Source organism: Pelodiscus sinensis, chromosome 2 (genome assembly GCF_049634645.1).
Source record: "Pelodiscus sinensis isolate JC-2024 chromosome 2, ASM4963464v1, whole genome shotgun sequence".
NCBI lineage: Eukaryota > Metazoa > Chordata > Testudines > Trionychidae > Pelodiscus > Pelodiscus sinensis.
In genome coordinates, this window is record NC_134712.1 from 29,923,021 (window position 1) to 29,939,758 (window position 16,738).

The 16,738-nt window shown below is 42.2% G+C and overlaps 1 protein-coding gene across 4 annotated transcripts in view; it reads right to left on the minus strand.

The window, feature by feature from the left end:
• EMC2 (ER membrane protein complex subunit 2) overlaps window positions 1-16,069 on the minus strand; it is a 55,682-nt gene extending 39,613 nt beyond the window's left edge. For 2 of the 4 annotated variants that reach the window (XM_006113019.3, XM_025179592.2), the window contains exons 1-3: window positions 15,952-16,069; window positions 7,541-7,654; window positions 2,181-2,245 (exon numbers count right to left, since the gene is read on the minus strand). In XM_006113019.3, the coding sequence (XP_006113081.1) occupies window positions 2,181-2,245; window positions 7,541-7,654; window positions 15,952-15,991 (219 nt within the window). In that variant the 5' untranslated portion in view covers window positions 15,992-16,069. Of the gene's footprint in view, window positions 1-2,180; window positions 2,246-7,540; window positions 7,655-8,193; window positions 8,593-15,951 lie in introns of those variants that run through there. The other 2 variants (XM_075920216.1, XM_075920217.1) reach the window with 2 other exon arrangements.
• Between the last annotated feature and the right edge of the window lie 669 nt (window positions 16,070-16,738).

Genomic DNA, 16,738 nt, shown 5'->3' on the forward strand with positions numbered 1-16,738 from the left:
TCGTCAAAAGTGCTGTCAAATACTGCATTGTATTAATATCAGCAGAAATGAATTAACTGGGGCCTGCATGTTGTGTAGCCTTGCCTTAATCTTTATATTTATACCCGCCAGCGTGAAAGAAGCTATTTGCATATATATATGCAACCACACTTAAGTAGCGGCCCTCAGCATGTGCTGAGTATCATTGTGGTTCCTGGGCCTTCCAAAGTTGAGTAGCCCTGCTCTAAAGTTTTAGATTGTTTTGCTTTTGAATACAGCTGCTCAACAACAAAATCTAAATTTGTAAATTATGCTCTCACGGTCATGAGTGCACACCACTGTAACTGTATGAGATGAACCGAAAAATACTATTTATTTTGTTTATAGAGCATATACATGTAATAAAAATAATGTAAAGTGAGCACTGTATACTTCGTATTCTGTATTGTAACTGAAACCAATATATTTGAAATGCAAAAAAAATCCAAAACGTTTAATAAATTTATTATTAAAATTGGTACTTCATTTTTTATAGTACTGATTAATCACTATTTTTGTGAGTTAATTGCAATTAACGAACTACAATTACAAATAATCTGTCTTCAGGCCTCTTATATGATATGCTGGAGGAATAATCAGTCCAATAACAACACAACAATTTTAAGAAGTCTTAGCTAAAAACTTCAATTTCTCCCCTGTGTCTAAGTAGCAGGCTTAAAAACAAATGGTTGAATGAGCTATCCAAAAGGCTTTTTACACTTTAGAGACCAACGTTTCCCTGTAACAAATTAAAATATAAAAAGGCTCCTTTACTGTACTAACAAAGCTATTCACAAGAATGTTGATCTATTTCAAGAGTATATGGAAGTATTCTGAAAAAGCATTTTTCTACTGCTGACTAACTTCTATGGCAGAAATGCAGTAACTTGAAGAAGTCTTTAATTACAAAGGCATTGTTTTTTAGTTTTAATATACAGGCAGTCCCCGGGTTATGTACAAGATAGGGACTGTAGGTTTGTTCTTAAGTTGAATTTGTATGTAAGTCGGAACTGGTACATATTGTAGGGGAAACTCTAGCCAAACATTTCTCCAGAGCTCAGTTTTATTCTCCCACACCTCACTTCCCTCAGTCCTTTATTCTCAAGCTGAGGTGTCTGCTGAGAAAAGCCGCTCCGCGTCTCCCTGGTCTGCTGGGGGGGGGGGGGGGGGGGGACGCGCTAGCTTCGCGTATCTCTGGTCTGCTGGGGGGAAGCAGCTAGTGCGGGGTTGCCTCACCCCGTTTGTAAGTAGGGATCCGATGTAAGTCGGATCCATGTAACCAGGGGACTGCCTGTATCCAATATTTGTTAAACCATGTTTCCACCTTATTACCAGTCATTTTACATGGGTTTTATGCTGTTCTCTCTGGAGCCAATAGAAGCCCTCCCCAATTTTAACAGTGTATTATCAAGTGTCATGTAACTATCAGGTCCTCTCCTTTCTTCTCGCAGGACGACTGTAGCGTGCTTTCAGGGAGGTAAAAAATGATGTCACACCAGGCTGTAACTTCAGCTCCTGCTTTTCCTCCTCAGGATTTATGGGGAGGAGGGAATACAAGAATACTACATTTGTAATTTTTTTTTTAAAAAAAAAGCATATTTAAGTTTATGATTTTCTTTATATATCATAAAGTAGTAATAAAGGATATGGCCAAAATATTTGCTTTAATATTCATCTAAAAACACAGCAAGCAGCTGAATCACACATATTGGCTTTCTAAATGCCTTGAACAAGCACTGGGCTGCGTGCCTCTTGTTAAATGCTAGCAGTTATCATGCATTTAAATTCACATATACAGCACTGACACTTATCTGTAAATGTTCGAGAAAGTGATAAAAATTTGAGAGAGTTTACAACAAATATTCTCTAGACATTATGGCAGTTTTAATATTATTCCTGATATTCAGCCCATATCAGAGTAGTTAGAAATATTTTCATAGCTAGAAAAAACATGACCTCCCTAAATAAGAATTACACATTAAGGTGGGTGAAGGAACTTTCTCCCCACTAGTACATTTGAGAGCCTACAAGTCCAGGCTACATACTTCCTAGTATCCAATAAAACCGTCCAAAGGACTGATATGGAATAGATTCATGGGGGGCGGGGGAGGAGGAATTAAAAAAACCTTAAGGTTTGATGAAAAATCAGCTTGACAACTTACCAATGCCAAGTCATCCCGACTACAGTCCAGAGCAGCAATCATCACTTGTTCATATATTATCCAAACTAGACACAAGAGAGACATATTAAATATGGAGAACTGATTTTTCATAATGATGAGAAACACCGAAAATGTATGTAAGATTAATGAATTCCATCTTTGTATACTTTTCCCTGTCACTCCTGCACATCATTACTGACACAGAGACATTCAATGCACTACTGTAATTAATTAAAAGCACACTTGTGCATTTTTTATTGATTCGGTAACAAAGTATCTTTTCACATCTTGAAAGGCAAAAAGTTCTAATTCTTTGCTTTTCTTAACATTGATCTACAGTTTTTTGTTGAAACAGACCCATCATGCAATGCTCTGTGACCAGATCTGGAGAGCAGCCATATATGCTAGAAAGAAAACAACTTTTCCCCTAACTCCTCGTCGCTTTTCCCCTAACTGTTTCACTTCCATATTATGAGTGCAATACTGCCTTATTCCCTTGACTTCAAAAATTAGCTTATTCCACAACACACATTATCCATATTAGGACGATGTGTACAGGGCAACTGAAAGTGAGGCCCCATTGTTCTATGCACTGTACAGAGAAAGAAACAGTCCCTGTAAGGAAGAGCCTGGAATAGCCAATGCCACGGATGCCCAGATAATTTGTGGAAAAACAAATTAACCTTTTTTATAGAAACTGTATAAGAAAAAACACAAATCTAAACAATAAAGTTAACCTTTTCTCTTACCAGAATAAAGGGTACTGCTCACTGTACAGGTATTTTTAATACAATTCAAAGAAAAATTACAATTTACATTTTTTTCTAAGTTACCACAACAAAAATTAGATTTCATTGAAACACAAACAGACCAGGGCTTCTCTAGTCTGGTGTCTTGTCTCTAGTAGTGGCTAGCTCCAGAAGATTAGCATAAGAACCCCAGTAGTGGGCAGTTATACAATAACCTGCCTCCATGGAAAGCCAAGGGCTTTTTAAAGTCACATTCAACAGGATTCAGATTTTCTGACCATCCATATAGTTCAGTCCTTCTTTCACCAAATGTTAAACAGTCAACAGCTATTGCTAAGTTCTGCAAGACCATAGTGTGTTCTTTTAAAGAGATGTTTCTTTTTATAAATTTGAAAGTGGTTTCCTTTCAGTTTTATTGGATATAATCTGTATGATGGAACACTGTAAACAGAGATACCCAATTTACTTTCTCTGTAGCATTCATTAATTTCTATTTTACATAAGTTCACAGTGCCTTCCAGCAGTCACATCTAACACCTGTCACATGTGATTCATTCTCTCTCTCTCTCCCCCTCCCTTTTCCTCCCAGGGGAGTTGGTGGGAAAATTTTGTGTATAGCATCATCTTTGAATATTTGTTGCTTTATTTTATAGTTTTGCAATTTTCTATTGTGTTCTTATCTGTCTCTTTTCAAAACCAAAAAGCCCAATCTTTCAGTTATTCAGTCCAGACTACATACTTGCTCTGAAAATGATAAAGACTGGACTGGCCTGCAACACAGAAGGCAATGGAATGGCCTACTGTGCAAAAGGCTCTGGTAAAGACAGTGGGTGGCAATTCCCATATAGGCAGAGCATTCCACAAACTTAGGACCCTCCCATTAAAAAAAAAAAAACAGCTTTCCTCTTAAGTGATTAACAAGATCATAAGACATTAAACTAATCCACGGTTTTATTATTTAAAGAGACAACAATGGCAATCGCTCTCTTTGTTAGTCTCTGTATTAGTTTCACTATCAAATCCACACATACAGTCTGGGATTCTGGAACACTCTGTACAGTGAGTATGCAGACACCCATTGAACCAAACTATAAACCCCATATATAATGAACACTACTTCAAAGCAGGGACTGCAGCAGCACCCCTAATTCCAGCACTTATGCATGCAGTCCTACACTGCATTTATAATAGTTGCAGGAGGGAGGCAGCATATGCAAGACTCTTATTAGATTCTTAAAAGACTCTTCATACCAAGAAGATTGAACTGTAATATACATAGGGTATGCTGTTTGTATAGATTATCCATATAATTATTTTAAAAGGACATACTATTTGAAACAGTTAGGATTTTAAATCCCTCTCGCTGAAAGAATACTGACAAAAATCCAGATGCAAGCATTGCAAAAACAAAAACAAACAAAACCCCTGGAGGAAATAGCATGGTACAGGTAGCCAGCCACCTTTATAATTTCTGGGAATATCTAAAGTTGAAAGATTTCTGGTAAAATATTATGAAAATGAGTGCAAGAGTTAACCCATGATATATATTTGCCAGATATTTAATCACTGGTCTTCTAAATAAATAATTTAATGAAATTAAACAGGGACTTGTTTAAAGCTCCTCAGACTTCAACTAAAAATATATACAGCTGCTCCCCGAGTTACGACCACCTCCACTTACGACCATCCGCACTTATGACCAAAGCGGTTGTAAATACAGAACCGAGTTACGAACAGCGATCCGCACTTACGAACAGTGCGGTCGACATGTAAATCTATGGGATCCGAGTTATGAACACTTGGAGTTACAGACCAAGTGTTGGTCCGTAACTTGTTTGTAACTCGGAGAGCGGCTGTACTTTATCACTATGGCTGCAAATATCTAATAGCAACTGTACAAGAATGGCTGGGAAATGAAAACATTAAAAGATGTATTGCTTGTATTAGATTAACCAAATTATAAAAAGGCAAGCCAAAGAAAGAGGAATGAATATTAAAAACAAACCAGGAATATTTATCCATTCCTAATTGTATGGGATTCATATGCAAATCTATAAAGTACTAGCCAATTAGCCCGTCATAAGATTGGATTTTCAGGTCTCTCCTCCACCTCTTCTCTCCTGAGCCTCCAGTCTCTCGCTCTGTCTCTCTTTCTCTCTCTCTCCTCCTCCTACTGCCTCCCCTCTCTCTCAGCTCTCCTCCGCCTTCTTCCTCTCTCTTCCCATCTCTCTCTCTTTCTCTTCTCCCCCTCCTGCTTCTCACTCTTTCTCCGCTCTCCTCTGTCTCCATCGCAGATGCACGCTCGTCCATGCCCCGCTCCCATACCATGTACGTCACTGCCCCGCCCCCCTTTACCTCCCGCCATGGCGCTCGGCTGACCTCTGCACCACTCAGCTGGGCTGCCGCGGGGGAGCCCAAACGGCTACTTGCTCTGCTTGCTCCCCCGCGGCGGCCCGGCTAAGCGGCGCAGAAGTCAGCCGAGCGCGACCGTGGGAGGTGAATGGAGGGCGGGGCAGTGACATAGTCGAGCGCCACGGCGGGAGGGGAAGTGGGTGTGGCCTGGCCATATATGTCACTGCCCCGCCCTCCATTCGCCTCCCTCCATGGTGCTCGGCTGACTTCCGCGCCACTCAGCCGGTCCATCGCGGGGGAGCAAACGGCACAAGCAACCGTTTAGGACCCGCGCTCCCCCTGCAGCACGTACCGCAGCACCCAAATGGCCACTTGCTCCCCCGCGGCGGCCTAGCTGAGTGTAGCAGAAGTCAGTCGAGTGCCATGGCAGGAGGCGAAGAGCGCGACTCAGGCAAAAGAGCCGCCCAGAGGGAGCAGCCAGCATTTCAGCGTTAGAGTCACAGACATTGGGCTACTATATGATTCTTGTCATTAAATATTTTGTTTTTTCTACTGCTCTTACATAAAAAGTGATATTGCATTGTTATTCCTGAACAACTCCCTTTTGCCAAGTTTCTGTCCAGAAAGACATAGTGTCATAAAAATTCTCTGGAAATAGCCATTCTGTAATACAGAATATATTACAGAAACCCAGACATGACTAAACTATAGCATCACAAATACAATAGCATCACAAATACAATTCTGTCATAAGAACAGTTTTCACATTAAGTTCTACAACATAATATTACTTACGGCTTAGTTAAAGATATAACATTTCCTTATCCTTATTAAAAAACCCTCCCCTTATAATTTTTCCCATTCCTCGGAAGTGAAGATAACCTGTTGAATGATACCTAAATAATACAATCTCAGCCAAATGTTCACAATATATTCTTATGACTTGCCAATGTGTACCCATCCTAAGGGCCGAACCATAGGTAATGGAACTATGAAAGGATGTGGATGCATTGGAAAGGGTCCAACAGAGGGCGACCAAAATGATTAGAGGGCTGGAGAACATTACCTATGAGGAGCGACTGAGAGATTTCGGTTTGTGTAGTCTTCAGAAGAGAAAGAGTGAGGAGGAATTTAATAGCAGCCTTCAACTTCCTGAAGGGAGGATCCAAAGAGGATGGAGAAAGGCTGTTCATAGTAGTGACGGATGGCAGAACAAGGGGCAGTGGTCTCAAGTTACAGTGGGGGAGGTCTAGTTTGGAAATTAGGAAAAGCTATTTCACTAGAAGAGTGGTGAAGTGCTGGGATGGGTTACTTAGGGAGGTGGTGGAATCTCCATCCCTAGAGGTTTTTAAGTCTTGGCTTGACAAAGCCCTGGCTGGGTTGATTTAGTTGGGCAGATGGCTGGACTTAATGACCTCCTGAGGTCTCTTCCAGCTCTATGATTCTATGAATGCTGCAGCACCCCAACATACCATTTATATACAGGATTTAGAGATTGGCTCAATAGCTCTCAGTACCCTCACTATAAAAATTGTTCCAGTTGAGGGATATAGCGATTTGTCAATTATCCAATAAGCATAAGCTTATTGGATAGTCAATTAGTGATGTGATTAGTTGTTTTCCCCCCACTTGCTGCCTTTATCAGAAAAAGGCAGCAAAGGGGAGAGCAGGTGCTGGAGGGAAGCCAGCTTTAAATCTGGTTCCCCCCAGCACCAACTCCACAGAGGGCAGGAGAGGTAGAGGCACAGTTGGAAACGGGGCAAGCTGGGACTAAAGCAGTCTCGGCTCATGCAGGATCTGCTCCGATTCTCGTTCTGAAATCTACAAGAGCCCTGGCACGGCTTTTGTACATTTCAAAAGCAGAAGCCCTGCAAGGGTTCTTGTACACTTCAAAGGCTCAGGCACTGCAGGGAGCTTGGAGCAAATATGGGAGTTCCCCACTGGCCCCACACTCTCTGCAGGACTTCTGCTTTTGAAATGAAATGAAATGAAATGAAATGAAATGAAATGAAATGAAAGGCTCAGGCACCGCAGGGAGCGTGAGGCCAGTACCCCTCTGGCTCCATGCTCCCTGATGGGCTTCTACTTTTGAACTGTAGCAAGAGCCTGACAGAGCTCTTGCTATAGTTCAAAGGTGGCGGCGCACTTACTGACTAATTAAATAGTCAATGGAAATCTCATTGATTATTTGATTAGTTAATCTATATTAAACATCCCTATTCCAATTACAGTGAAACTTTTGAAATAATTTCAACCTACTGTCATCCCCAAGCTTGGATGCATATTCGTTAATTAATTCTCCTCCAACTTCCACTATCTGTTCACTGTTCCGATAGTTTTCTTCCCTCCACTTCCTCATTTTATCACGCATCTCTGAAAAACAAAATATAAGGTTATCATGCAATAATGTAATATGAAGTCTATTTCTGAACTGACTTTTAATCTAATCTCAACCATGTTCAAGAGATACACATATGCAATTTCTACTAATAACAAAGCTGCTTGGGGATAGAGCGATCCCTGGAACTTTGACCTTGTTACCTTACCGCCATTATGGAGACTACTTAAAAGCAGGGAGTGAACATGTGAGGGGGGGGGGGGGGAAAATCTACTGAATTTGTGGTTTCAGAGGCTATTAGGTGAATAATCTAAATTGTCAGATGTAAAACAGGCTCCGTGAGAATAGATTCAGCTCAGAGCATTGTCAATTCATGTCCTTTAAGATCCAGTGTTGATCAGTTTAGTATCAAACTGTTAACGTATGTAGGGCTTTAAACAAAACGAAGCCTACACAAATCTTAAAAACTGAGGTCCTCCCCAACTGGAGATGACAACAAGTTGAAGATCTTATTAAATCTTACTAAGGATTTACATTAGTATTTATTCTGAGTCATCAATTACCCTCTCTCTACCTTGGCTGCCGCTTGTCCCTCTGGCTGTCACGCTTTCTGACTCTGAGTGAGTTATAGTTGAGTGAATCTGTATAAATATACTTTGGAGGGCATTCAGATTCTCCTGCATGGAAATCTGTACTATACAAGATATTTCTCATCATCAATACTGGGAAGGAAGGAGACTCCGTGGAGGGTGGACAAAGAAAAACAGAACATGTGACATTTCATTTTGAACTTAGCTATAAAACAAAGCTTTATCATACTAACAAGAAAAACAGACCTCCTATTTTCAAACCTGTGATTGGTATCTACAACATAACTTTTTCTGTTAACTTTCCAAGTAATTTTCAGCATCCTCAGGATCTATAGCTTTCCTTTAACCAATAGGTCTTGCTATCTGTTTTTCAATTTGACCTTTCAGTTGCAATGATAAAAATCTAATCGAAACTAGTATTTTATGGTAATGTATGATTATATGAAATGATTTAATAATAATAAAAAAAAACCAACTTTCCTCAAATGCTGACTTCCAGATTGAGACAATTCACTTGTACTATTAAAATTAAATCAGACAAGAACGTTGTATAAATGTATATATTTTAGACTTTTTACTGGACATATTTTCTAGACAAAGCAATTTAACTTTATAAACATGGCATCATCCTCTGCACAGACAATTTTTAGACTAAAATTCTTATTGATGTTTTATTTATCATATGTGCAAGCCACCACCAAAACTGTTCTTTAATATAACAGCTCTATGGGAATAAATTTGATTTTGGAAGAGGTCAGCAATAATATAAAAATGCAACTGATAAATATGAGACATTTTTAAAGCAAAAATAAATAACTGCTATAAAATTCCATTCTAGGAATGTTCTGTGTGTTGCCATAATGATATGCAGCTTGAAAGGAGGCATGAGAATAAAGACTTTCTTTGTGAAACAGTAAGTGGGTCCTATATGTGAAAATTACCAAAGGAAACCACTTCATATATCAGTAAGATAGAAAGGACACCAAGGCTGTGTCCAGACTCAGGTGTTTTTTCGAAAAAAGTAGCCTTTTTTGAAAAAACTTCACCTGCGTCTAGACTGCAGCCGCGTTTTCGAAATTAAATCGAAAGAACGTGGCTTTTCTTTCGACGGCGGTAAACCTCATTTCACGAGGAAGAACGCCTTTTTCGAAAGTGCTCTTTTGAAAAAAGGTGTTCTTGAAAGCAAACAGGGCTTTTTAGAAAGAGAGCATCCAGACTCACTTGCTCTCTTTCGAAAAAGCGGCTTGCTTTTTCGAAAGTTCCGCGTGCAGTCTAAACGCTCTCTTTCGAAAGAGGCTTTTTCAAAAGTATCTTTTGAAAAAGCCTCTTTCGAAAGAGGCTTGCGGTCTAGACATAGCCCAAGCTTTCAATTTTAAAATTTCGAAAGAGCATTTACTATGGATCCAATCTTAAAAAGTTCCAGACCTGATCCTAAGGTCAACTGTAGTAGGGCATATTCACCATCACACAGCAAAGGTGAATGTAGACAGTTTTCTTGCATTTCAAAATACACAATAAAATTTGACAGTTTAAAAGTAAACACAGACCCTTTTCCATCTACCAGAAGGGATCTCATTTCTTTCATAAAACTGTACTGTGCCACATTTTGTATTATGAAAGTCAACCATAACTACTACATAGGTCAAATTAAATGCTTCTTCACAAACTAATTTGTTCTTGACACAACAATCAGTGGCAATTTAAACATTAGACAGCAAGAATGTATCACACAAATTGACTGTGTAAATATACATAAAATAAATAAGTCATCTAGTTTTCACAAATTCATTTGCTTGACAACTACTAAAGCCTCCATAACAGTATAACTTTCAAATGTAATACTGTCTAAGCTATTAACAACATTCATGTCAATCATTTATCACCAAAGTAGGCTTTTCAATGATTGGAAAAAAGCAAAACACAGAACATGCTGTATCCGTTGACCACTGAAAGTGAGAAAACAAGTACAAATAAATGTTCTAGTATAAATACAATGAAAGATATGTTAGTTAGATTATAAAGTGCTGGATTATGAACAGAAGGCAGAAAATAAATGTTGGTAACATCCTAAGCAGACTCATTTGGGGGAGGGGAGGAGTGTTAAGAAACATCAATTGTGTCAATCGGGCTACATTTTTAAGGAAAGTACATCTGTACAGTGTAACAAGGGGCTGAGCAGTAGCAGTGCTGGACTCTGGCAGTGGTTTGGGGAGGTTATATTTATGTCACTAGGTCTATAAATTGATCTAAAAGAACTGATGGGCTTGTTCATTTTAGTGTAGTTTAAAACAGCAGGTGACTCCCGGCCTGAGGTCTGCCACCAGCACCTGGCACCAGGGGGGTCCACCCTCTGCTCACAGAGGGCCATGAGTGAGAGGCTACTCCCAAGCACTGGTTAACTGGCAGCCAATAAGCACCAACTGGGAAGGATGATGCTTATCAAATTGCTGGTTACCCATTCACATCCCTAATCCAAACTTCTGACTAGCAGTCTTCACAAGAAAGAAAATCCTCATCTATAATGAAGACCCGTGCTTTATCCATTGCTCCATGTTGCCACTGTGGCCACTCAACATCTGTGGTTAGCTAAGATAATGTTCAAGAACCTTACTTTTCTCTGTGGCAATGCCACTTACAGTTATTTCATAGGGTGAATAAAATAAAACTAAACATTGTTTTATGACAATAAATAAAAGATGCTTAGAAGGAATTTCAAACAGTTTACAAAGTATAACAAAAATATCCACAATCTTTTAATGTGAATCTGGAATATTAGGGCAAAGTCAGAATATAAAGGTAAAGAGAAAGCTAAATAATTATTTTTATACAGCCGCTCCCCGAGTTGCGAACAGTGGAGTTACGATTGTTCGCATTTACGCCCAAAGTTCCCATGGAGCAGTCATAAAGGAGGCCCTCGAGTTACGAACGCGACCCGCGCTTACGAACAGCGCAGTCGCGTGTAACTCAATGGGATCAGAGTTAGGAACAGATCAAGTTATGGCCAAGTGTTTGGTCCGTAACTCGGAGAGATGCTGTAGACAATAAATTTGAATCCAATTCTTAAGATGCATGAGGGGAGTAATTTTGTCTTCCATGACTGAAGCAGAATTTTCTGATCATTATTAACCTGGTTACTATTACAACTCCAGTTTGAAAGTTGTGTGCTAGGAATCAATTTGGGACTCTTAACTTCACTACAAATGAAGTTGCCCCATTTATAAATTTGCAAGTCTTCCATATATTGTGTTTTTAATGTTAATGTTTTTAATGTTAATATATACGTTTTGGGGGGTTTTTTAAACAATTTTTCATTGTTTTAAAAAGATGTGGGCAGCATTCCTTATAAGCTATGCACTTGTGCCACCACTCAAGAAGGATTCAAATGCTGTACAGTTGATTAGCAGAGTGACCACTGTAAAGATGTTAAGTATCAAGTAATTAACTAATCGAATAGTCGATAGGGAGCCTCTGCCTTTGAAGTGTAGCAACAAAATGGAAAATGAAATTTAATGAGGATAAATGTAAAGTAATGCACATTGGAAAAAATAACCCCAACTATAAATATAATATGATGGCGGCTCATTTAGCTACAAGTAATCATGAAAGAGATCTTGGAGTCATCATGGATAGTTCTCTGAAGACATCCACGCAGTGTGCAGTGGCAGTCAAAAAAGCAAACAGGAGGTTAGGAATCATTAAAAAAGGGATAGAAAATAAGACTGAGAATATCTTATTGCCCTTATATAAATTCATGGTACGCCCACATCTTGAATACTGCATATAGATGTGGTCTCCTCATCTCAAAAAAGTTATACTGGCATTAAAAAAGGTTCAGAGAAGGGCAACTAAAATGATTAAGGGTTTGGAACGGGTCCCATATGGGAAGAGATTAAAGAGACAGGGACTTTTCAGCTTGGAAAAGAAGAGACTAAGGGGGGATATAATAGAGGTAATAAAATCATGAGTGGTGTGGAGAAGGTGAATAAGGAAAAGTTATTTACTTGTTCCCATAATATAAGAACTGGGGAGTTCCCAGCTGATCCTGGGCTCAAACTGGTGCTGCCTCTTTGAAATGCCATGAGGAGCCTGATGTCCAGCTGCCCGTAGCATTTCAAAGCAGCATTGCTGCAGAGCCCAGGGTCAGTGCCCAGCCGATCTCCAGCTGACCACGGGATCTGTGTGGTGCTGCCACTTTGAAATGCTGGGTGGAGCCTGATGCCGGGCTCACCATGGCATTTAAAGCGGCAGCGCCGCACAGAGCAGCTGAACCTGGGCTCAGTGCAGCACTGCCGCTTTGAAGTACCCTTCTGTTCTCTCCCCCTGTTGTTGTCTCTATCTGATAGAAGCAGGAAGTGGGGGAAGCTACAAGTTGATTAGTCCTTCAGATCCCTAGACCATAGCTAGATTTTTATTTCTATTTTATTTATGGTGGAGCGTATCTGCACATGCCTCAGTGCACAAAAAGAAATGTACTTCGCACATGGATGGAAAAAATCCGCACATGGATAGAAAAGATGGTTTGGGGGGGGGGGGATTTGCTAGCTTCTATTTTGATGAGACATATGTAACAAGATTCTATACAATTAATTATTGTTCACAACTGCTCAAGGGATTACTGGGCAAGCACATACTGATTTACTATTAAAATCAAGATATATTCTGAAGGATTATGGCTTCTTTCACGTGCCTTTCTGAGAGTGCAATGTCCTTCTGAAGCTGGTACCCACTGAAGAAAAAATATGCACTAAAATTCCCTAATAACAAATTCTCCCAGATGTGTTATTAATCAAGAGACGTAACTTTATTTTTAGCTGAGACTGAATTGATAATGCAATTCTGCTTGCCTGAGAATAAGAAAGAGTGGCAGAATCTTATTTACTTTGTATAACTTTGAGCCTTGACATGAAAACTAAATGTAACTTTACTTGGCTTCAGTCACCCTAACTGATCATTGCTGTTTGTGGTTCAAATTGACTTTTGTTATGTTGTCCAACTGATGTTGCACAATACCAGTTTCTGATATGGCTTTTATATAAAATCCTTTTTATTTTTTCTTCAATCAAATTCATCCCTGGAGTAACTGCAAGTAAATCAATGGAGTCACACCACAGATGTATCTCATCTGTGATTAGTTTGCACTTCTGTCAATGGACACTTATACCAATAGACCCTCACTAGTAAAACCATTGGGGGAGGGGGAAATAAAAATAATAATTCCCTAGTCATGTTGTAACATTTTACATTTACCTGCAAAGAGGGAGACCAATTATAAGCATTGCTGCTCAAATTACAAGCACTAACAAAATATTTGTGTTATAACCTGATCTACTGACATGATAGTTTTACTAGCACAGACATTATACTTTTAGGCCTACCTTAATGCTTTTCAAGAGCCCGAGAGGAAGGGACACCTATTCTACTGTTGTTTGCACAACATATTTTACTAAGCCTGGGTTATAAATTGCATAAGGCATCTGATTTGCACAAACTAAGTTGAAGAAAAAAGGAACATCAAGGAACTGTGTTCTTTCGGGCATGGATTTTTACTGCTTACACTTAGTTTGTTTACAACTAGGGATGTTACATTTTGATTTATCAACTAATTGAGCAGTCAATGGAATTTCCATCGACTACACGATTAGTCAATAAGAGGGGGGGTGCTCGCTATCTCTACTGCGCCTCTGCCTACTGTGGCTCTTACTACACTTCAAAAGCAGAGGCGCAATGGGGAATACAGGGTGAGTGGGGCTGCTGCTGACGCCTGGTCCCAGAAGTTGCGCTTCTGCTTTTGAAATGTACTAAGAGCCGCCTGCAGCTCTTGCAACATTTCAAAGACAAAGGCGCAACAGCGAACCCGGCACAAGTGGAGACTGAAGCAATCCCAGGTCATGCCCAGTCCCCCACTGCACCTCTGCCTCCCCCGTGGAGATGGTGCTAGGGGGAACCAGCTTTTAAGCCAGTTCCTCTCAACACCAGCTCCTGCTCCCAGCCCCACTGCCTCTGATAGTGACTAGTCAAGTAGTGCATATGCTTATCGGTTAGTTGACTACTCAACTAATTGCTTACCTTCCTATTTACAATCCGGGTGAAATGAGGCCTAAGTATAGAGAATTGGCTTGTACAGACAAATGTCAAAGCAGAACATGGAAAGTGTTACTTTCTTCATGACATTAGCTCACCAACTCCTCAGATGTTGACCAAGATTCTGATTTCCCAACCTATCACTTGCATAGTTTGTGCCTCTGGCAAGCTAACTACCACACACTCAGAATTCATGTCCACCCAGAAAATTACACAAAAGTAAAGCGCTCCTCCCCAGCACTTCAGGTGCACGTTTCTAGCTCCTGGAGAAGTGGGTGGAGAGAAAATCACTGTGGGGCTGGGGACACCCATAGACGTAGTTGGGGAGAGCAACGGCACTCCAAGCAAAGGTGAAACATGGGCTTATGTATGACTGGCCTCCCTCCCCCACAACTTCTGTGAGGGAAGAGCTGTCCAGGTGATGGAGGGGGCCACTCCAGCTCACTGATTCTGCAGTTGGATACCACTTCCCTAGGTCCTAATGACAATATTCTTCCCCTTCTATGGGTGCTGATTTCCCTGCATGCCCATTACCCTGTTCCTGTATAAAGGTGTGTGTCCATGGTGCGAGAGGGCAGATGGAGGCTGCTGGCTTTGAGGAAGAGGAAGGAAGTGGAAGTGAGGGAAGGGGGATAGAGACAGTGAGAGGGGAATGTAGAAATGAGAGAAGGTAAATGGGGCAGAGAACAGGGAGAGGAAAGCAGAGGGGATGAGACAGGGAGTGGAGGATGGGAAGGGAAGAGCAATGGGGAAGAGAGAGTGGAAACCTGGTAACACAGCATCTCTTCAGCAGCAGCTGGGGTTCCCCCATTAAGCAGGCTCATCGAAAGCCCAAAACCAATACCTGGACCACCCTCCCCCACTCCTGGGTCCCAACACCCTAAGCTACAACTACCTGCACTCATGAACCCCCACACCAAGTCTTACTCCATAGCCTCTGATGCCAAGCACCCCTCATGCAACTCCCCCATAGGGTTCCATCCTTCCCACACCCAGATCCCTGCTGCTGAACTCCAACCACCTTCACCTGGACTCCACATGCAACGTCCCATGGCCCCTACACCAAGAAGTCCCAAGCAAGCACTTGTGCATTCAGACCTCCTCCCCAAGCACCCACACCCAGACTGCCCCACATCAATCCCTCTCACTGCACACCTGGGACCTCCCACGCTAAGCCCCTCCATACCCGGATCCTGCTGAGCTGAACCTGCCTGCACGCCTGTTTGCCTGGCACAGAGGGGCAGAGCGCTGGAGTGTTTCTGGGGCAGGCCAAAACCTCGAGCAGAGTCAGGGTCGGGTGCAGCCTCACCACGGAGTCCCTGCCCCGCGAGGGGGTGCGAGTGGGGGCAGTTCCCTCCCCCACCATGCTAGCACCTGCGCAATTTGTTCTGCAGAAATGAAAATTGCAGCATTTTAAACAATTCTGGGCAGAATTTTTATTCCGCTGCCCCGGCCCAGCACTCCCGCGGCCCCGCGTGTGGGGAGGACGGGGGGGGGGCGTCCGCTCCACCCCAGAGCCAGCAGCACAGGCCGGAGCCAGGAAGACCCGGCTCGCACGGACCCCGCCCCCGCAGCGGAGCTCTCCGCAGGCCCCAGCCCGGGCCGGCAAGCCGAGGCAGGCCCCTTTGCCGTGCCGGGGCGGGGAGCCCGGGAGCAGTTACCTTCCCAAGTCACATCGTACAGTTCCGAGACCTTCGCCATCTTGCCGACGTAACGTCCCACGCTCTTCTGCGCTAACCTTTCTGGGCATGCGCGGCGGCGCTGCGCACGCGTAGTGATGTTTGCTGAAGCCGCTGACTTGCCTGGGGCTGCGAGCGGGCACCCGGTTGTGCCATTGTGGGGAGGTGACTGGCCAAGCCTGGCACAGGAGAGCGGCTGCGCAGAACGGTCCTACAGCTGGAGGCAGGGGACGGCAAGGGGCAGAATGCGGGACGGGGTACTAGGAGGTGGGGTGAGGCGCTGCCAGGCAGGGCAGGGGGGACCCAACGGTGAGCCCTTTGCCCTGGCAGCAGCTATAGGGGTGCGTGGCAGAGGGGCTGTCCCCCACGCAGTACCCGCTTCCCAGAGCTGAGCGCTTAGAGGCGCAGCCCAATAGCAGGACAAGACGGCGCTCCTGCAAGGATGCATTGGCCTGCTGAAGTGGACTGGAGCCGATGACACGTGTTACATACACTCACACCCTCTAAAAACTGTGATGGGCAGACCTGGTTTTAGCGGTTAAAAGAGTGGGTTATTAGATAATCATGTCTACATCCTCCCTCAATGCAGTTCCACATCTTCTTAGCACTTCATTACTTACTTTCATTAATACTGGGCCCATAAATGACATTGTGCTATTTAATTCCTATTTACTACTAGGTAATACCTGAACATACACAAATGCTAGAAGTCTAAATAATAAAATGGATGAACTAGAGTGCCAAGTTTTAAAGGAAGATATTGATATAA